At 38.3% G+C, this 23,216-nt stretch overlaps 1 protein-coding gene across 1 annotated transcript; it reads right to left on the bottom strand.

Annotated features, from left to right (window-relative positions):
• Positions 1-20,204: 20,204 nt before the first annotated feature.
• Positions 20,205-21,122, bottom strand: LOC140844327 (olfactory receptor 5AN1-like). Its single transcript, XM_073215764.1, has one exon. The coding sequence runs from the start codon at positions 21,120-21,122 to the stop codon at positions 20,205-20,207; it is 918 nt and encodes a 305-aa protein (XP_073071865.1).
• Between the last annotated feature and the right edge of the window lie 2,094 nt (positions 21,123-23,216).

Below are 23,216 nucleotides of genomic sequence, written 5' to 3'. Positions count from 1 at the left end.
GAATAGCATTGGAATGTAGTTAGAGATTAAGACGTTCGAGTTTTCCTTCTGATACCCTCTTGCTATATGTACCGGTCCCAATGGCTTAAACACACTAAGATTGACCACTTGCAATAAGTGAGAACAATGAGAGATCCAGAACCATCCTGATCCTGGCAGGCTTACAGGAGAAAACTTCATACAAATGCTCAGCACACAGTCTAGTACATAGTACTAGGCATCAGTACCTCTAGGCAGATGTAGATTCCGACCTCGTACAGAAGCACGTCAGATCACCTGAGACCATGAAGATACAAGCCAGGTAAATGATTTCATATCAGGCTTGCTTGAGTTTTCGAGTCTCCTTAGGTCAGCTGACAACCAACATCACGCTATGACGGGCCTTGATGCAGAGAAAGAGTCCAAATGGGTAATTTCAATGCTCAAGTACTTGATAGGTTTATTTCATATTTTTTGTTGATACACTCAGCTGCCTAGAACTTACTAACAGATTCATAATAGATAGAACCTGTTGGTTCTGTTCCATAACTTTTTCTTACCTTCCTTGAGATGAAAGGGTGAATCACTGAGAATAGCCAAGAAAATTTTGACAAAGATTAATATGAAAAGTATTTGAAATGAACAAACAAGCAAAACACAAACCAGGAATGGACAATAAACACAGAAGACAACCTGGTGGTTGACAATAAGTGGTGGGAGATTAGGTGAAATGAGTGATGAGATAAAGAGGTACAAACTTTCAATTTCAGAATAAATAATTCATGGTATGAAAAGTACTGCATAGTGAATAGAGTCAATAATCATATGGTGACAGGTGGTAAACACATTTATCATGGTAAGAATTTCATAAAGCATAAAACTGTTGAATCCCTATGCTGCACACCTGAAACTAATATACTGTATGTCAAGTGTAGTATAATTTTTAAAAAATGGAAGAAATGAAATATGGAAGTATTTAACAAATAAATAAAAAGTCTTGTACGTGCAGGTATTAAAAAGCTTAATAAAGATGGATAACTCATGATTCTTGTAAAAATAGAAAAGTGCCATAATAATATCTGAAATTTCAGAAAAAATGGTAAATATTAGTAAAAATTGAATATGTTTATGACTTAGTAGTTTTTTTTAAGTTATATTTCAACTGATAGAGAAGGATAAAGACTTGGTAAGCATTTACATAATCTTGGATGGGAATGATATATCTGAAATAAAACACCAGAAGAGAAAACATAGAAGAAAATAAGATTTAGCGATTTAAAATAAGGTTAGAGCAGAAAAACCCCCTCAAGTAAAATACTCTTGAAATATAGTTGCTGAATAGGGAAAACAGTAACAAAACATAAAATGGACAATGTAATAATGCCTTTAGTACAAATAGCATAAATCAATAAAGGTTATGCATTGTCATATACTGCTGATGATGGCACAAAATAGTCCCACCTGACTAGAGAGGAAACAATTGCTATATACAATCTCTCTCTCTCTCTCTCTCTCTCTCTCACACCCACACACACACATACACACACCCATGAACGAATTACAAATACCAAAATAATGAGTGTTATGATTTTTATTTTCTTCTCTATGCTTGTATTTTCCATTGTCTACAACTCCTTTATTTATAAGTAGAAAATCTATTAGTATATGTAAATCCACAATCTTTAATAGTCAGCACAGAGAGACAGAGGGAGAGTGAGATGGGAAATGATGGAGAAAGGATCAGAGGGAAGACTTCACACATTCCTGGCTTTTAATTCCTGGCATAGCACTCTTAGAAAGTTATTACCCTCTCTGTGCTACAGCTGCCTCATGTATAAGCAGGGCTGTAGTGCTTAGCGCCTCATAGGGTTGCTGCATGGATTCAATGCCGTAAAGGGCTTAAAACAATAAGGGCTAAATAAACGTAAGCAATTATCATTCCTATTGTCTTTCCTCCCTATGAAGGAAAAATAAGGCAGAACTAAACACTGAAGCATCATGAGCTCTTCATATAGTTATTACTGAAGAGGATGTCTCTAGCACAATATCAATAATATTGTTAATAAATGATCATCTTTGTTTCCATCTTGTACTGCTCCATTATCTCACACTCAGATGGATCATCAACTCCTGATGCCACTTTCTGTGCTCCACCAGCACCAACGCAGCTGAAATGATAATACTGATGAGGTACAGTACATGGAATAGTGGAGCTGGTTTATTTAATATGACTCTGGTTTACTAATATTACTGATAATTGCATTTAACAGTAAATACATATTGAGTATACTAATAAATGGTTCTTTGAAGCTGTTTTGGATGTGGAAGTAAAAATATCTTACTTTGCTTCATTTCTATTGACCTTGGAAATCTTTCTCCTACTTTTTGAATAGAATGCTGCCAAGTCATTTGTCAAATGTTTTATACAAGAGGAGTAAGATTCAATGAAAATGTTTTCAAAATATAGACTGCCACACATACCATCTCCAAAAATACTAACATAACAGATCGAATCTGTGAAAATAATTCAAACTTTGATTAAGCAGTTGTACTAAAATTCTTCACATTCTTATTACATTCTGGGAGCAGAGGCAGCCACAACTAAATGCCCTCTGTCTAAGGCATCAGGGATCCACAAAGAGTGAGGAGAGGTGGGTTGTTTTACTTACTCATGATAAATTTGACCCTGAAAACATATGTTCTTAAAATAAGGTAAGCTAGAGAAAAAGGGGAAACATTCAAAATATAATCACTCTCTTTGATTAATTTTTTTCCAAGTGTTGACTAATTCATTGGAGTAGAAAAGATGACTGATGTCAATATGCTGGGAATTTTACTTTGTGGATATAGAACAAAACTATACAAAACTCTTCCATTCTTATCAACTAAGGACATAGTCAGTTTTTAAGGTTGTGCAAAGTAAAGTAGAGTTAAGTTGGAATGTCGCTGAATGAAGGAAACAGAAGTAAAAGAAGGTAAAAGAGGGCAACACTACCTGTGCTCAGGTGCAGCATCTCTGAGATTGTGTCACCCAGCTAGTGCCTCCGTACTATGCCAGGTTTTTCAAAGATGAAAAAACAGAACTATTTGCAATATTTCAGAGGAATGAAATTATACATGAGTTCTCTGTCATATGATTATGTAGCGACTAGCTTGTCATTCCCTACTCAGAAATTATGAATCAAAGGTATAAATTTAAATGGACATCAAGTTAATTGTCATTATTGTAAAAACAGAATAATCCTCCAGGGAAAAATCACATTAAAAGGGTCTTTGTAATGGTTAAAGTTGGGAAACAGACAAGAATGTTATAGTTTAGGATATTCCCCTATAATTCAGTAATTTATTATTTTTGATTAAGTCTTCATTTACTACCTTCTAAATTTTCTTATGTTTCAGAGATACTATCTATTAGTTTACAGATGATCTTATTATCCCCCATTAAAGGACAAAAAACAGAAGGCAACAGAGTTCAAGATCACATCCCTAAGAGTCTACCATTGGCAACAACATGGATGGAGATAGAGGGTATTATGCTCAGTGAAATCAGCCAGGTGGAAAAAGACAAGTATCAAATGAGTTCACTCATATGTGGAGTATATGAACAAGGAAAAAACTGAAGCAATGAAATAGCAGCAGACACACAGAACCCAAGAATGGACAACAGTTACCAAAACGGAACGGACTGGGGAGGACGGGAGGGAAGGGAGGAAGAAGCGGAGAAAAGGGGGTATTACAATTAGCAGACATAATGTAGGTGGGGGCACGGTGAGGGCTGTGAAACACAGAGAAGACAAGTAGAGACTCAACAGCATCTTACTACGCTGATGGACAGTGACTGTAATGGGGTTTGTGGGGGGGACTTGATGATGGGGGGAGTCTAGTAACCATAATGTTTCTCTTGTAATTGTAGATAAATGATACCAAAACAAAAATAAATAAATAAGAAATTGAAGAACTAGAGCTCAACACCTGCCTCTCGCCCCAGAGTAATACCTGAAATGTTAGATAAGTGGTTAGTCTTTCCACAGAACGACAGACAACATGGATAAGGAGAAAACCCAAGGAAGAGCCCTAAGTGGAGGGTGTGGGGGCGAGGGGGAGGGAGACTGACAAACGGGGACACTGAGGACCACAAACCTCGTCCGCACAGTCCTACCAGGAGGATCCCACGGCTATTGAGAGGACATGGAATCCACTGAGCCCGGTAATCTCGCCCTCTCACCTTGACCCAGATCCCTCAAGTACACAGAATTCTCGCCAAAGGTTGAAACTGCTTATTTCTTTTCCAAAAGGGTTTTCTCAGATTACACTGCAAGACAGGAGCTTTAGTCTATAAACTGGCTGTCCACTCACAGCGAGAGAGATGCCCACACCTGGGATTCCTCTCAAATGTGTTGTTAAGGGCAGAGGTGTCAGGAGAAAAGACAGTCAGAGGAAGGAAAGTCCCCAGGTTCTTGCTCTCTGGAGACATGGCTGTCACGGAGGTTTTCTCCCAGCTAATCTCATGCCCCACTTTTTCACGTCCCTTCTGATACCATCACCCAGTACCCCGTGGTCCTATCATGATCTCATGATAGTAACTATTTTTTTTAATGAATGTTGGGTCAGAAGACCTGCTATGTACCAAGGGATCAGCTAGTCTGATACCTTCAATTTCCAGATGAGGAATCTGAAACAAGAAGAGATAAAATATTCCATGAACATGACACAGCTAGCTGGTAAAACAGCTTCACCACAGTAAAGTAGATCTGTGGATACCTCACTGTTTATAAAAATTTATAAGACACACCCATTACACACACACACACACACACACGCACACACACACACACACACACACACACACACACACACACAAGCACATTTTTTCAAATATCTGATCTTAATCAATCATCACACCAAACCTGTAGGGCAGACATGGCATTATTTCCTAGGCAAAAGTGAGAAAATCCACTCAATAATGAGTACAGTAAAATTAATTCATGACAGAATCATGACTTTTGATGGTCCAACATGAGCATTGGCATCAGCCACAATGCATTGAATTTTGGCTTTCCACTTGCTGGTTTGTGACCATGAGCAAATTTACCCCTCCTGACCTCAGTACTGGCACATATAACGTAGAGCTGATAGTAGCAGCTACTTCATTACTGCTCTTCATGGAGATAATCAAATTAGATAATGATTACACAGCACTTATTGGAGGGTGTCATACACAGCATGTCCTCCATTAATATTACATATAATTTTGGTGCTCTGAATTGGAATCCTTTCCAACATATGGTGCATGGCTAAGCCTTGAGTTACAGTATCTACTTAATATCATTCCCACAAATATTGTTTATAATTTTAAGTGGAGTTTATTTAAATGAACTCAAAAGGTACGAACTTTCAGTTATAAATAAGTCATGGGGGGCAATGTACTGTATCTGATCATGGTATATGACCTTTTAATGTATTACTGAATTCAGTTTGCCAATATTTATATGAGGATTTTTGCACCAATGTTCACTGGGATATTGAACTTTTCTTTCTTTTCTATTACTGTCCATGTCCGTTTTTGGTGTCATTTAAATGCTGCCCTTATAAAATGGGTTTAGAAGTGTTACTTCTTCTTCTACTTTTAGAAAGAGTTAGAGAAGCATTGCAATTAATTCTTCTTTAAATGTTTGGTAGAACTTAACCAGTGAAGCCATTTAGTTCCAGATACTTTGTGGCTTCTACGAAGTTTTTGATTTCTGACTCAGTCTTCTTACTAATTGATCTGTTGAGATTTGTTTCTTCAGGATTCAGTCCTGGTGAATTGAATGTTTTTACCATTTGTCCACTTATCCTAGATGGACCTGTTTGTTGGTTTATGGTTGTTCATGGTTGTCTCTTTTTATGCTTTGTATTTCTGTGGTATTAGTTGTAATGTCTCCCATTTCATTTATGATTTTATGTATGACAGTCCTGTCTTTTTTTTTCATGATGACTAAAACTAAATGTTTGTCTGGTTTGCTTATCATTCTAAAAGCCACATCCTTATATTCATTAATCTTTTCTAATCTCCTATAATTTGTTTATATATATTTCCATGCTGATCTTTGTTATTTCCTTCCTTCTACTACTTAGTACTAGTTCCATGCATTATAATGTTAGGTTGTTTTTTTTTCTTTTTTTTTTTTTGACAGGGCACCTCTCATATTTATTGATCAAATGGTTGTTAACAAAAACAAAATTCTGTATAGGGGACTCAATGCACAATCATTAATCAACCCCAAGCCTAGTTCTCAACAGTCTCCAATCTTCTGAAGCATAACGAACAAGTTCTTACATGGTGAACAAATTCTTACATAGTGAATTCCAGATGAACAGTACAAGGGCAGTCATCACAGAAACTTTCAGTTTTGATCACGCATTATGAACTATAAACAATGAGGTCAAATATGAATATTTGTTTGATTTTTATACTTGATTTATATGTGAATCCCACATTTCTCCCATATTATTGTTGTTATTATTATTATTATTTTTAATAAAATGCTGAAGTGGTAGGTAGATGCAAGATAAAGGAAGAAAATATAGTTTAGTGCTGTAAGAGGGCAAATGTAGATGATCAGGTGTGTGCCTATAGACTAAGTATCAATCCAAGCTAGACAAGGGCAACAAAGCATCCACGGATGCAGAAGATTTCTCTCAATATGGGGGGGGGGTTCTAAGCCTCACCTCTGTTGATCCCCAATTTTTCACCTGATGGCCCCCCTGTGACTGTGCCTGTCTTAGGTTGTTCCTCCCTTGAGGAATCTTACCCATCTCTGGCTAACCAGTCATCTTCCAGGGCCATACAGGGAAATGTAAAGTTGATAAGTGAGAGAGAAGCAATATTGTTTGAAAAGGTTAGCTTTTTACTTCTTTGCAGATTTATGCCCTGTGGCTTTTATGCCCAGCATTTCTCTTGAGGTATCTTTACCACTTGGAAGAATTATGATACTCAGGAATTTCATTATGAGGCACGAATTCTACTTAAGGGTTGTAATTAGGAAGGAAGAAGAAAAGCTATAGAAGTAGCAGGCAGAAGAAAACATGGGAAGATTGATTATTTCTTTGACATATCTTTTTGTAGAGTAACATGAGCATGTATAGGTTTTAAACTACTTATTAAATTGCACACATACATTAACATAATAGGAATACAGCTACATAACCAAAGCAGACATACAATTACCAGGCATCTCCAGTGAAACGAAGAAAACCAGTTAGGCACACCTAGGCATTTGTGAAAACTTACCAATGATATGATGGATATTGTCTAACTGAATTTCAATAGTTTGAGAAAAATCAGGCAAATTAAAACAACACATTCCTGGGAACTGTTCACATCCCATATGTTCTTCTAACAGTAGATGGTCTGTAGTCGCAAGATTTTGGAGCACTGCAACTTGCACTTCTCCTAATTCTTGGTTGAGTTCTGACAGTATAGATCCAGTCAAATTTGTAATTTTACTGTATGGACAGGCCAGCTTAGATATCTCCTTCTTCATTCCAATAGCAAGTCCAGGAACCGGTGGGATGAATGCAGCTACAACTGCAGCAGTGCCGGAATCTTCATTGAAGTTTTTGATGTTCATCTTCTGGAATGACTCTTCCAGAGAATGTTGATGTTGGAAGTTCTTCTTCATATCGTATCTTAATTCATTTTCTGGGTAGCCAAATTAAGCTTTGATACTCTGTATAAACACAAACAAACCCTTTGCCCACACTTCGATATGCCCTTTATATCATTGTGAAGAACTTATTGGAGATCACTACACAGGAACTGCTTTTTTTTTTAAGAGAATGGAATATTATGAAAAAAATGTACTTCCATATCTGATCATATGACACCCTTTAAATGATCAAAATTAAGGATATTTAAAGCATGCTTTAATCATTGATTTACAGTTAGTTTTATCCTATCAGGGCGTAATCCCCCTTTTCATTCCTTTTTCTTGTTATCATTAATCTACAATTACATGAAGAATATTATGTTTACTAGGCTCTCCCCTATACCAGGTCCCCCCAAGAAGACGCCTTTACAGTCACTGTCCATCAGCATAGCAAAATGGTGTAGAATCACTACTTGTCTTCTCTTAATGTTAGGTTGTTTGAATGACCTTTCTTCTTAATGCAGGTATTCATCATTATGAATTTCCTGCTGGAACTGCTTTGCTGCATCCCATAAACTTTGGTATGTTGTATTTCCATTTCATTCAACTAGGATATTACTTTGTATCTCTTTTTATACTTCTCTGACATCCTGGTGTTCAATAGCTTCCTGCTTAATCTCTACATATTATGAATCTTCCAATTTTCTTTATTTACTTGAATCCTACTTTCTTACCATTGTGGTTGGAAATGATGCTTGATATGATTTCAATCTTCTTAAAGATAGATTAAGATCTGTCTTGTGCCCTAACATATGATCTATCCTGGAGAAGCTTCCAAATGACTCTAGAACAATGTCTATGCTGCTTCCTTTAGATGAAATGTCTGTAAATATCTATTAAGTCCATTTGTCCTAACATGTGATTTAAGTCCTGTGTTTCATTGCTGGCAGTCCATCTGGATGATCGATCCATTGTAGAAAGTGAGGTAATGAAGCTCTCTGCTCTTATTGTATTGCTGTCTAGCTCTCCCTTCATCTCTGTTAAGACTTATCTTCTGTATCTAGGTGCTCCTCTATAGGAGACATAAATACTTAAAATCTTATATTCTCCTGTTGGATTGACCACTTTACTATTATTATATAATAAACTTCTTTGCCTCTTCTCAATCTCTGCCTAAAAGTCTATTTATTCTGATGTAATTATAGCTACCTCTGGTTATTTTGGTCTCCATTCACATGCAGTTTCTTTTTTTCATCCCATCACCTCCAGTGTATGTGTGATTCCAAAACTGTAATGAGTCTTTAATAAGCAGCACACAGTTGGGCTTTGTTTTTCCATATATTCATACATTCAATGTGTTTCACTGAAGAAAGTCCTGTTACATTTAAAGTATTATTGAGAGGTGTGGACTTGCAATTGTCATTTTTTTCATTGTTTTCGGGCTATTTTGTAATCATTTGGCTCCTTTCTTCTCTTGTTGCTCTCTTCCTTGGTGACTTACTCTACGGGTACGCTTAAATTCTTTTTTCTTTGTGTATTTACTAGAGATTTTGACTCTTTGTTATCATGAGGCTTATATAAAACATCTATTATAGTTAAAACAGTCAAATAGAAGCTGAAAACAACTTGAGCTCTAACACATACTAAAACTACAGTGTTACCCTTCTGGCTTGATAGTTTATGTTTTTGATGGAAAAACCTACATCTTTTTTTATCTTCTGTATCCACTAACAGATTTTTATGATTACAGTTGTGTTTCTACTTTTGTCTTTCATTTTTGATACTAGATTTATAAGGGACATACAACTGCAATAACATTGGTGTATCTGAAGTTAACTAGTTTAACCTTTCCAGTGAGAGTTACATTTTCATATGGTTCCTATTACTAATTGGCAAGTTTTCACTTCTATGTGAAGAAGTCCATTTAGAATGTCTTTCAAAACCAGTCTACTTATAATGAAATCTTTAGAATTCCTTGTCTGGAAAACTCTCTACCTCTCCTTCAACTATGAAGGACAGCTTATCCAGGTAATAATAATGTTCTTGGATGGCAGGTATTTAGCACCACATTGAATATATTGTGTCACCTTCCTAGGCCTGGAAAATTTCTGCTGGTAAATTTACTGATAGTCTTCCACAGGTACTCTTGTACATAACAAGTTGTTTTTGTCTTTCTGTTTTAAGATGCCTTGTTTTTATATTACTATATTTTATTTATAATACATTGTGGTATGGTTCTTCTTGGATTTACATTATTTGGAGTACTCTGAGATTCCTAGCTCTGGATGTCTGTTTTTACTCCAGGTCGGGGATATTTCCAACCATTACTTACTGAAATAAGCTTTCATCCATTTTACTTTCTCTTCACTTTCTGAGACTTCTAGAATGTAAATATTGATGTGTTTGTTTGATGGTTTCCCTAAGTCCCTTAAGTTACCTTCACTTTTTTCATTCTTTATTCTTTTTGATCATCTAAAAGGATGAATTGCATTGACCTATCTTCAATTTCATTGAGTATTTTTCTAGTTTATCCCATATGCTCTTGAATTTGTTTTGAATTTTTGAAATCTTATTCTGCATCTATGTGATTCTATTTGATAATGTCTTCTACTTAGTAACTGTTGGTTGAAATTCTCATTTCATTCGTGCATTATTTTCCTAACCTTGGTGGACACTTTTATCCCCATAAGTGAATTACATATCAGGCAAGTCACTTGTCCCTATTCAGTAAGGTCTGTTTCTAGAGGGGGTTTATGGTATCATTAATCTAAAACTACATGAAGGACATTATACTAGGCTCCCCTCTTCACCAAGTACCCACCACATCCCCCTTAACAGTCACTGTCCTTCAACATAGTAAGACGCTGTAAAATCACTACTTGTCTTCTCTGTGTTGCACAGCCCTCCCTGTGCCCCCCAACACTATACATGCTAACCGTAATGCCCCCTTTCTTTTCATCCCGCCCTTATCCCTCCCTTCCCACCCATCCTCCCCACTCCCTTTCCCTTTGGTAACTATTAGTCCATTCTTGGGTTCTGTGCTTCTACTGCTGTTTTGTTCCTTCAGTTTTCTTTTGTTGTTATACTCAACATATGAGTGAAATCATATGGTACTTGTCTTTCTCCCCCTGGCTTATTTCACTGAGCATAATACCCTCTACCTCCATCCATGTTGTTGGAAAAGGTAGGATTTGTTTTTTTTTTATTGCTGAGTAATATTCCATTGGGTATATATACCACATCCTCTTTTTCCATTCATCTACTGATGGACATTTAGGATGCTTCCATATCTAGGCTATTGTAAATAGTGTTGTGATAAACATAGGGGTGCATCTGTCTTTTTCAAACTGCAGTGTTGTATTCTTAGGGTAAATTCCTAGAAGTGGAATTCCTGGGTCCAATGGTATTTCTATTTTGAGCATTTTGAGGAACCTCCATATTGCTTTCCACAACGGTTGAACTAATTTACATTCCCACCAGCAGTGTAGGAGGGTACCCCTTTCTCCACAACCTCTCCAACATTTGTTGTTGTTTGTCTTTTGGATGGTAGCCATCCTTACTGGTGTGAGATGATATCTCATTGAGGTTTTAATTTGCATGTCTCTGATGACAAGAGATGTGGAGCATCTTTTCATGTCTCTGTTGGCCACCTGAATTTCTTCTTTAGAGAACTGTCTTTTCAGTTCCTCTGCCCATTTTTTAATTGGGTTATTTGCTTTTTGTTTGTTGAGGTGTGTGAGTGCTTTATATATTTTGGAAGTCAACCCTTTATCAGATATGTCATTTTCGAATATATTCTCCCATACTGTAGGATGCCTTTTTGTTCTATTGATAGTGTCCTTTGCTGTACAGAAGCTTTTCAGCCTGATATAGACCCATTTGTTCATTTTTGCATTTGTTGCCCTTGCCCGGGGAGATATGTTCAAGAAGAAGTCACTCATGTTTATATCTAAGAGATTTTTGCCTATGTTTTTTTCTAAGAGTTTTATGGTTACATGACTTACATTCAAGTTTTTGATCCATTTCGAATTTACTTTTGTGTATGGGGCTAGACAGTGATCCAGTTTCATTCTCTTACACATAGCTGTCCAGTTTTGCCAGCAACATCTGTTGAAGAGACAGTCATTTCCCATTGTATGTCCATGGCCCCTTTATCGAATATTAATTGACCATATATGTTTGGGTTAATGTTTGGAGTCTCTATTCTGTTCCATTGTTCTGTGGCTCTGTTCTTGTGCCAGTACCAAATTGTCTTGATTACTGTGGCTTTGTAGTAGAACTTGAAGTTGGGGAGTGAGATCACCCCCACTTTATTCTTCCTTCTCAGGATTGCTTTAGCTATTTGCGGTCTTTGACGTTTTCATATGAATTTTTGAACTATTCATTTCTGCTCTAGGAAGGTGCCCATTTCTTCTAGGTTTCCCAGCTTGTTAGCATATAGGTTTTCATAGTAGTCTCTAATAATTCTTTGTATTTCTGTGGGGTCCGTCATGATTTTTCCTTTCTCGTTTCTGATTCTGTTGATTTCTATTGACTCTGTTTTCCTCTTAGTAAGTCTGGCTAGAGGTTTCTCTATTTTGTTTGTTTTCTCAAAGAACCAGCTCTTGGTTTCATTGAATTTTGCTAATTTTATTCTTCTCAATTTTATTTATATTTTCTCTGATCTTTATTGTGTCCCTCCTTCTGCTGACCTTAGGCCTCATTTGTTCTTCTTTTTCCAATTTTGATAATTGTGATATTAGACCGTTCATTTAGGATTGTTCTTCCTTCTTTAAATATGCCTGGATTGCTATATATTTTCCTCTTAAGATGGCTTTTGCTGTATCCCACAGTAGTTGGGGCTTTGTGTTGTTGTTGTTTGTTTCCATATATTGCTGGATCTCCATTTTGGTTTGGTCATTGATCCATTGATTACTTAGGAGCGTGTTTGTTAAGCCTTCATGTGTTTGTGAGCCTTTTTGCTTTCTTTGTACAGTTTATTTCTAGTTTTATGCCTTTGTGGTCTGAAAAGTTGGTTGGTAGGATTTCAATCTTTTGGAATCTCCTGAGGCTCTTTTGTGGCCTAGTATGTGGTCTACTCTGGAGAATGTTCCATGTGCACTTGAGAAGAATGTGTATCTTGTCGCTTTTGGATGTAAAGTACTATAGATGTCTATTAGGTCCATCTGTTCTAGAGTGTTGTTCAGTGCCTCTGTGTCCTTACTTATTTTCTGTCTGGTGAATCTGTCCTTTGGAGTGAGTGGTGTGTTGAAGTCTCCCAGAATGAATGCATTGCATTCTATTTTCTCCTTTAATTCTGTTAGCATTTGTTTCACATATATTTGTGCTCCTATATTGGGTGCATATATATTTGTAATGGTTATATCCTCCTGTTGGACTGAGCCCTTTATCATTATGTAATGTCCTTTATCTTTTGTTACTTTCTTTTTTTTTTGAAGTCTATTTTGTCTGATACTAGTATTGCAACACCTGCTTTTTTCTCTCTGTTGTTTGCATGAAATATCTTTTTCCATCTCTTGACTTTAAGTCTGTGCATATCTTTCGGTTTGAGATGAGTCTCTTGTAAGCAGCATATGGATGGCTCTTGCTTTTTTATCCATTCTATTACTCTGTGTCTTTTGATTGGTGCATTCAGTCCATTTACATTTAGGGTGATTATTGAAAGGTATGTACTTATTGTCATTGCAGGCTTTAAGTTTGTGGTTACCAAAGGTTCAAGGTTAGCTTCTTTACTATATTACTGTCTAACTTAACTCGCTTATTGAGCTATTATAGACACAGTCTGATGATTCTTTATTTCTCTGCCTTCTTATTCCTCCTCCTCCCTTCTTCATATGTTGGGTATTCTGTTCTGTGCTCTTTTTAGGAGTGCTCCCATCTAGAGCAGTCCCTGTAAGATGCCCTGTAGAGGTGGTTTATGGGAGGCAAATTCCCTCAACTTTTGCTTGTCTGGGAATTGTTTAATCCCTCCTTCATATTTAAATGATAATCGTGCTGGATACAGTATCCTTGGTTCAAGGCCCTTCTGTTTCATTGCATTAAGTATATCATGCCATTCTCTTCTGGCCTGTAGGATTTCTGTTGAGAAGTCTGATGATAGCCTAATGGGTTTTCCTCTGTAGTGGACCTTTTTTTTCTCTCTGGCTGCCTTTAATACTTTGTCCTTGTGTTTGATCTTTGCATTTTAATTATTATGTGTCTTGGTGTTGCCCTCCTTGGATCCCTTGTCATGGGCGTTCTGTGTACCTCTGTGGTCTGACAGACCTTTTCCTCCACTAGTTTGGGGAAGTTTTCAGCAATTATTTCTTCAAAGACACTTTCTATCCCTTTTTCTCTCTTCTTCTTCTTCTGGTACCCCGATAATGTGGATATTGTTCCATTTCGTTTGGTCACTCAGTTCTCTTAAAATTCTTTCATTTCTGGAGATCCTTTTATCTCTCTCTGCATCAGCTTCTCTGCATTCCTGTTCTCTGTTTTCTAGTCCATTAATGGTCTCTTGCATCTCATCCATTCTGTTTTGAAGTCCTTCCAGAGCTTTTTTCATTTCTGTATTCTTCCTCCTTAGTTCTTGCATATTTCTCTGCAAGTCCATCCAAATGGTTATGACTTTTGTTTTGAATTCTTTTTCAGGAAGACTGGTTAAATCTATCTGCCTGGGTTCCTTTTCAGGGTAAGATGTAGCAGATGTTGAAGCTGTCTTGGTTAGTCTTGTCCGGATCAAATTTTTTGCCTTTCCATGTTGATAGGTGCAGTGGTGTGCTATTGGCTTTCTGTCAGCCCAGAGAGCTAAGGCTTTCCACTTGCTCCTGGCCTCTTTACTGGGACAGCTGCGACCCCTAGTGGCTTGTGTTGGGTAATTATGTGTAGACTGGGTCTCTGTAATTACCCGGCTGGTATGGAGGAAGTTCCCTTGCTGTGGGCATGGCCAGCCTCTGGCTGCTCCTCTGTTATGGCAGGGTCCCGGAGGGGTAATGAATGGCGGACTGTTTGGCTGCATACCTCCGTGAGGGGTCTCAGAGCAGCTGCCCAGGCGGCTAGTGCACCTGGGTTTCCCTGGAATTTCCACCTGCTGGACTGTGACCCGGGAAGCTTCTGTCCAGCTATGGCATCCCTGTCCCTTTAAGACTTTCAAAAAGCACTCGCTTTTCTTTGTCACAGAGGTGCTGGCTTCGGGACCTGCTCAAAGGTCTTGCTGTCCCGTTTCCCTAGTTTCCAGCACTCCACACATGCAGTGTGTCGGATGGCTGGGGCTGGGTGTTTAGCAGTCCTGGGCTCCCTCTCCCTCCCCACTCTGACCCCTCTCCTCCTGCCGGGAGCTGGGGTGAGGGGCGCTCAGGTGCCACCAAGCTGGGGCTTGTATCTTACCCCTTTCACCAGGTGCTGGGTTCTCGCAGGTGTGGTTGTAGTCTGGCTGTTGTCCTGTGTCTTCTGGTCTCTCTTTTAGGATTAGTTGTATTTGCTGTATTTTCAAAAATATACGTTTTTGGGAGGAGATTCCCACTGTCCTACTTATGCTGCCATATTAGCTCCACCCCCCTATTTCTAGAGTTTTATGTTTTTTTGTTTTGTTTGTTTGGTACCTATTGCTCAGATTCTTCATTTTTCTTGATTCTCTGTGTTTTATGTGCATAAATAAAACAGCCACCTCTTGTAATCCACAAAGGTGATCTTGTGTAGATGAAACTTATCATCCTTCCAGGCCCTACCTCATAGTTATTCCTCAGTCCTTTGTGGCTTCCCAGGAGCCTTTGGTCTTCCAATAAGCTCCTTGTAGTTTATGGCATAACAAGAACTGTTAGTGACCAGAAAGGGAGGATCACTTTCAACAACTTGATACAGGGTGACTGGAACCAGACACTCAGGAAGCATTTTGGAAGTACATAAACAGATTTCTTTTGCAGGAATACGAGACTTGGGGGTTTCTTTCTATTCGCTCTGCACTAGTCTTTGGAGATGATAATCTGTTAAGAGCTGTTTCTTTGTGGGCTTCAGTCCTCTGGGACTCATGTGCAAGTGCCAATGACCAATAGTGCCAGGATGACATGGTATGTACCTCTGAGCAGCAATCACAGAACCTGGGGAACCAGGTTTGTGCAGAAGTTACTTCCCAGGAGAGACTGGTGACCCAGAGTGGGAAAGTGTGGGAATGCAATGATGGCACTTGCAGACCTCCATGGTGTCCAGCGAGGATTACTTTCTGTCGGTAGGTGTGTGTCAAATTAGAAGCCTCGCACATGGGCTGCAGCTTTTACAATATAGAAACAGATCTTTTTCATTGAGATGCTGGAAGTTGGATATGCTGAATGCTACCCCTGCACTAAGACCTGGGAGAAAATCAGTAAGAAATGTCTCTATGCTCTAACCTGTGGGTCTTCTGAATTTAAGTGCAGTTGGATTTCAGAACTAGATGTTTTGGGGTTTCATCCCTCAGCCTCCTGAATGTTGTAACACTGGCTATTGGGTCCAACCTCTTCACTCTTCAAAGACAAGCTGGGAGACCTCAAAACTACACATTAATGGCTCTGATGATATAGATGCAAAAATTCTCAACCAAATATTAATAAATGTAATTCAACAACACATCAAAAAGATCATACACTATGATCAAGATGAATTTATCCCTGAGATGCAAGGATGTTTCAACATATAAAAATGATTAACTTTGGTACACTGCATTAATAGAACAACAGATAAATATCATATGATCATCTGAAAAGAAGTAGTAAAAGCATTAACAGAATGCAACACTTTCATTATTAAATCAATAAAAAACTGGATATAAAAGGAACATATGTCAACATATTAAAGACCATATGCAACAAACTCATAGTTAACATCATATTAAAAATAGAAAGATTGAAATATTTTACTCTAAAATTAAGAACAAAATAAGTATGCCTACAGTCACCACTCATTTTCAACTTGAAGACCTAGATAGAAAAGTCAGGCAAAATAAATAAAGGTCCTAGCTAGAACAATCAAGAAAAATAAAGGAATGAAAGACATCTCAATCACAAAAGAAGAAGGAAATGTCACTATTGAACATGATATATATTTATGTATAAAAAATATCCTAGAGCCTCAACCAAAAATCTGTTGGAGTTAATCAACAAATTCAGTAAGTTGTAGGATATAAAATCACCATATGAAAATCAGTTGCATTTCTATACACTAACAATAAAACATCTGGAAAAGAAATAACAAATATTACCCCATTTATAATAACAGTACAAACAATAAAACACTCAGTAATAAACTTAACCAAAGACATGAAAGCTCTCTACTATGAAAAACACAATACATTCCTGAAAGAAATTAAACACACGAATGGAATGATATCCCATATTCCTGGAACAAAATTAATAGTCTTCAAATGTCCAAATCAACCACACCCATCTGTATATTCAACACAATCCCTCTCAAAATTCTAATGGTGTTTTTCACAGGAATAGAAAACACAATACTAAAATTTGCATGAAGCCACAAGACACTCAATAGCCAAAGCAGTTCTGAAAAAGAAGAACAGAGCTGGAAGCATCACATTCCTGACTTCAAATTATGCCACAGGCGATGCTAACCAAAATAATATGGGCCTACCTTAAAAGAGATAAGCCAATGGAACTAAGTCCACAAATAAACCCTTCCATGTATACTCAAGTAATATTTGAATAGAAAGGGAAAAATGCTCAGTGAGCAAGGTTAGTCTCTATAAGAAGTGGTGTTGTAAAAATGGAATAACCATATGCATAAAAATGAAATTGGACTTCTATCTTCCACCACTCACAAACATCAACCATAATAAATAAAAGTTCGACCTGAAACCATAAGATTCCTAGAATAAAATATAGGGAATGAGTTCCTTGTCATTGGTCTTAGCAATGATTTTTATGACATGGCACCAAAAGCACAAGGAGAAAAGGAAAATCAACAAATTGCACTACATCGAATTAAAAGAACCTCTCCACAAGAAAAGGAGTGATCAAGTATGAATGAAAAGGCAGCACAGAGAATGATACAAAATATCTGCAAACCATGTCTCAGAAAATATCAGCAAACTATATACCAGATAAGGGTTGATACCCGATGAATACAAAAAAATCATACAACTCAGTAACAAAACAACAGACAAGCTAACAAGAAATGGGCAGAAGAACTGAAGAGAAATTTTTCCTATAAGACTAGCAAATGGCCAACAGGTATATGAAAACATGCTGAACAACAAAACAACCAGGGAAATGAAAAAGGAAAACCAAAATGAAACTCACCTCACATCTTTAGAAAGGCCATCGTCAAGAAGACAAGAGATATCATGCGTTGGTGAGGACATGTAGAAAATGAGCCCTTATATACTCCTTTTGGGAATACAAATTCTTTTAGCCACTATTAAAAACATTATGGAGGTTACTCAAAGGGCAACAATGGGAATGCCATATGACCCAGGACTTCTGCTTCAGCCTATATATAGAGTAGAAATAAAAACAGGATATTAAAAGATATCCACACCCACATGTTTATTGCAGCATTATTCACAAGAGCCAAGATAAAGAAACAACCAAAGTTCCTGTCAATGAATGACTGGGTGAAGAAGACATAGAATACCCGAACAGTGGAATATTATTGAGCTATGGGAGTAAGTAAATCCTATAGGTTGTGACAACATGGATGGGATTTCGGATCATAATGCCAAGTGAGATAAGTCAGAGAATAATGTCACTAACGAACAATATCATTAATACGTGGAACCTTAAAAGTCAAATTCATAAAAAATGAGAATAAAGTGGTGGTTACAATCAGTTTGAGAACAAGAGAATTGAGGGGATGTTATTAAGTATACCCACTTGCTCTCAAAGAAAAATAAATCTGGAGATCTAATGCACTGCATAGTAATTATTTTCAATATGCTACTATAAAGCTCACAGAGGTCTGCCTCCTAAGAAAGACCTCAAGAATCCTTACAAATAGACTTGTCACACATTTGTATATATTTTTAAGAAGCAGTGCTTCAGAGACCATACATATGCCTGCATGGGGCCACACAATTCACACTGCATTCTTTCCATGGCAGGGGACAGTCCTCACATACTTTTCCAGAGGTGCAATAATTCCTTTTCTCTCAATTCTGCCCATGTGGAAGCTCATGAAAGATTTGGTAAACCTTCAAATACCTCTTCACGTATACTCCTTAATTAAATAAAATAACATATCACTCATCAAAACAGAGATGCAAAACAACATTAAGACCAAATGAATTGCCAAGGATAATGTGTAATTGCAATGACATCTGTTTTGTATCAGCTTCTTCAAGTCCGATATCAATCAGGCACATCAATAGTCGGTGCTATTACATATGTTATTCTTTTAACCCGACCACAAAGACCAGAAGCTTTATATAACCCGGCCAGAGGTGAGAACCCTGCCTATCCTACTGTCTATTTTCTTCCTTAGTATTTAAGGGCTTCAGGAACATATCAGAATTAAAGTAACTCTAACCATCCTACTCCATCTATTATATCACTTCCTTTAACCATAAATCATTAAAACATAAAATGAAGAGCATGGACAATAGGAGATGTATGCCAGTTTACCCTATTTATTCTTCATTTTGGCAATATTGAATGTTCAGTAGCTCTGTTATAACAATGAACTCTCACACAAGGCCCCTCTTACCAAATATGAACAGATGCTGAAATATAAGAAAACACTTGATAAGGTGAATGATTGGCTATGTAAAGCAAGGTGAATTTTCTGGATGTAATGCAGGAAATAGAGATTAGAATGCCAACTCTCAGAAATTACTATTGGCTGTGATATGGACTACCAAATATATCTCAAACAAAACCCCCACTGGACACTAAATGCCAGAAACGAAATCACTAGACTCATAAGTAAATGGCACTGCAGGGCCCACATCCTTCAGTCTATCCAAATTTATGATTGTTCTGGGACCCCATATGGCTGAAACATCTGCCTTGCATAGACTAGAGCTGGTAGACATGAGGATGTGACGAAAAATCCATTAGATGGTTAGCACTGAAAGAGGCCTTACACAAACATTAACTGTCTCAGGCTGCTGTTTCCAGGAGGCATAATCAGACCAATTTGATAGCTTTCTTTCTGTCCAAATGCCCAAACCCTACCTCTGTTTACTCCAAATCTGGTCAGACACAGAAAAAAACATCAATCACCATCATGTCATTGCATTAGAATATTTAGCAGATATGGTTTTCACACTCCTGGAGCCTGTGCTAGGTATCACTAAGGGTTCAGTCTCAGAATCAAGGAAAGCCCAAATGTTTCTAAACCTTGATGTTTACAAATAGATGTGGACAGATTAAAAAATAAACACTCCTCATATAGAATGAATGTAATAGAGATGCAAGACTTAAAAATATTCTGTTTGTGTGGATTTGTATCACGTATTGGTCCATTTTGGTGTGTAATTTATGGCAAATTAAACCTTCTTTGTCCAAACGTAGTGTGAAATTTGTAACCGTAAATTCATATTCTCAGTATTATGACTTAAGATGATCCTGAAGGGATAATATGTTTTAAAAAATCTCAGAAACAGTGAACTCAGTAATAACCTCCTTTCCTCTACAACCTCTTCAAGGCATCTTTGATTTCCTTGTTCCTCAGACTGTAAATCAAGGGATTCAACATGGGAGTGACCACTGTGTAGAAGACCGATGCAAATCTGTCGAACTTGGAAGACCCGCCAGAGCTGGAACGCAAATAGACAAAGCTACTTGAGATATAGAAGAAGGAAACTGCTGTCAGGTGAGAAGCACAGGTGTTGAAAGCCTTGGACCTGCCTTTAGCTGTAGTGATCTTCATAATGGAGATGACAATATAGACGTAGGATATCAGGATAACAAGGACACTTATTAATGCAAAGATCATTGTTACTATAGCAAGTATGAGTTTGGCAGAGAAAGTGTCAGTGCAGGACAGGTCTAACAGTTGGGGCATGTCACAGAAGAAGTGGTGGATGACATTAGGCCCACAGAAGTGGAGTTGAAGAATGGCACACAGTTGGGATACAGAACCAGAGATTCCAGCCATATAGGATCCCAGCAACATCCCAACACAGACGGTGGGTGACATGACTGATGAGTAGAGAAGTGGATTACAAATGGCAGCATAGCGGTCATAAGCCATGGCTGTCATGACACAACACTCACTCAGTCCCGTGGTTGCAGAGAAGAAGTACTGAACAGCACAGCCCACAACGGTGATAGTATGTTGTTCCAGGAAGAAGTCAGAGAGCATCTTGGGGGCTGTGGTGGTCACGTAGCAGATGTCTAGGAAGGACAGGTTGCTGAGGAAGAAGTACATGGGTGTGTGGAGGTGGGAATCCATCCTTATTAAGATGATGAGGCTCAGGTTCCAAGTCAGAGTTGTAACGTAGATCACCAGGAACACGACAAAGAGCACTGCTTTGATTCTGGGAAAATCTGAAAACCCCAAGAGGATGAAGTAGGTGATCTCTGTAATATTTCCTCTCCTAATCATAGCCTTGCTGCTCCTAAGATCAGAAAAGAGACAAGAGAAAGAACTGTTGATTCAAGTGAAATGTGATAGCACTACAATTCTACTATGTGCCAGCTTTTTCCTCCACTGAGCACCAGAAAAAGGGAAATGCTCGCTGCTCTGGGGGAAACACAGCAGATTTTCACCTCACATTATCAAGGAAAACCTGTTCAGTGCTTCAGGTTTTCAATTAAAGAATGAGTTCCCATGAGAATTGAAACAGGTATATAAAAATTTGATGAATAATTTTTAAGACAAAAGAAATTCTCTGATTATTATACATAGAGATCGTTGAAGAAAATATGGTTTTTTAAAAACCTCCATTTATGCATTATATAACTTGCTTTCTGATAAGAAAACTATATGTGGCATCAATCCAGATTTAATTTAAAAGAGCCTTTCTGTTCTCCATGGTCATCCTGATACATTTTTTTAAATGTCTTCCATTATACATAATAAAAACACTTACTATACCGCTGGGGGAGAAATATGTAGCCAGCCTGGGGCAAGTAATCTTTGAAGCCAAAACCACTCAAAGAGAGAAAAGAAGTGAGAGAAACCTGTTTATTGCTTATTACTTCTGTTTTCCATGTTTCTCGTGACCTGGGTGCCAGGCCCCACCAAACCTCTCCAGTCCTGGTAGTTCCTCACCCTCCACCCACTTTGTAATCACCTAGTGATGTGAAATGTACTACTTCTATCCACCCCTAGGAAACAGCTATTAATATGGAAATCCAATAAGGCCAGGCAACAGATTCTGGAAATAATTGCAATTTTACACACAGTCCACCTGCCAGAAATTTCGCCTCACAATCTACTTGCTCCCCCTCATCCATAACAGCCAGTGTGCAAGAAAACTAGAGCACTGCAACCAGACTAATAACATACAATAACAGCGGCAATAAAATCATGATGATCCTCAAGCCAGGGGATTCAGTGAGGTTCAAAGTCCTATACACATTAAGTCCCTGGCTTGCCCTTCCCACAGGAGCCAGTAGCTGAACAGGGAGGGAGTTCAGAGTAATGATCACATGGCAGCTGCAGCCAGGAAGTGGGTCAAGGACACAGGGATTATAGAAGAAATTACCTTGGGGGCAATAGGATACCTGTTTGAATGACACCAGCATACGCAAATCTTGTCCATCAGGTAGAATCAATGCAAGAGAGTGGACCCGTGATAGGACAGTGGCAGGATAGGGACCTTGTCCTGGTCTAGTACACCAGACTTTCACCTGCTCCCTGTGGGGGTTACAGATGGGTCACTGTACAGGGCTCTGGGAGGTGTATGCACTGGGCATAAGATAAAAAAAACTTCCCTGTAAGATGCTCTTCCCTCGTGGATGCTTTGGGCACACTACTGTGATCTTTGGGGGCCATTCTGCTGCTACAGCAGGAACACACAGGAGGCCAGCTTTCAGGCCTTTTTACAAAGGTGCCAGAAAGGCCAGTCGTCACTGGCCATGTGTGGAAATGTCCAGGATCACATCCACTCAATAGAGTCTCCAGGGTTTAATGCAGTAGTGCTGGCAGCAGGATGTTGCTCGGCCGGCCTTATTCTGGCTTCACTCCTCTTTGGTTTGCACTTACAGTTGTACAGGAGAGGCAGCAATGTGCGTTAGCATGTCCACAGGGCTCAACGCTCCTTTTCCCGGCTTCTCATTCTAAGGTCATAGCTCTGTCCATAAGTGAACTGAACAGCACCATAGACTATTGTTGAATGAACTTGGGCCAGACTTCTAAAAACCATTATACCTCCCTATCAACCCTGCCATTGTACGGATAAACGGAACATTAAACTGCCACTTTGTCCCTAACTGCTTCACGCATTCTTGAAATGCATGTCCAGTAAAGTGGGTGCCTTGATCATTCTCAATGACCTGCAGCCAGCCTTAGGCTGCAAAGAGATGCTCTAGGCCTCTCTTGGTGGTTTGTGTACGAAGAGCAATCAACAGTCCTGTAATGTGTCCACACAAGTCGTGGCATTTTGGTACCCTTCTGATGAGGGCAGAGGCCCAATATAGTCTATTTGCCACCTGACAAGGGGTATTAGCCCCTTTACTATTGTCCCATGTTGCT

Source organism: Manis javanica, chromosome 11 (genome assembly GCF_040802235.1).
Source record: "Manis javanica isolate MJ-LG chromosome 11, MJ_LKY, whole genome shotgun sequence".
Classification (NCBI taxonomy): domain Eukaryota; kingdom Metazoa; phylum Chordata; class Mammalia; order Pholidota; family Manidae; genus Manis; species Manis javanica.
Note: the sequence above shows the minus strand (reverse complement) of the source record. Positions and strands in the feature narration are given on the sequence as shown.

Excerpts from the sequence above, each read along its gene's own strand:
- LOC140844327 (XM_073215764.1), bottom strand. The coding sequence starts at position 21,122 with ATGATTAGGAGAGGAAATATTACAGAGATCACCTACTTCATCCTCTTG.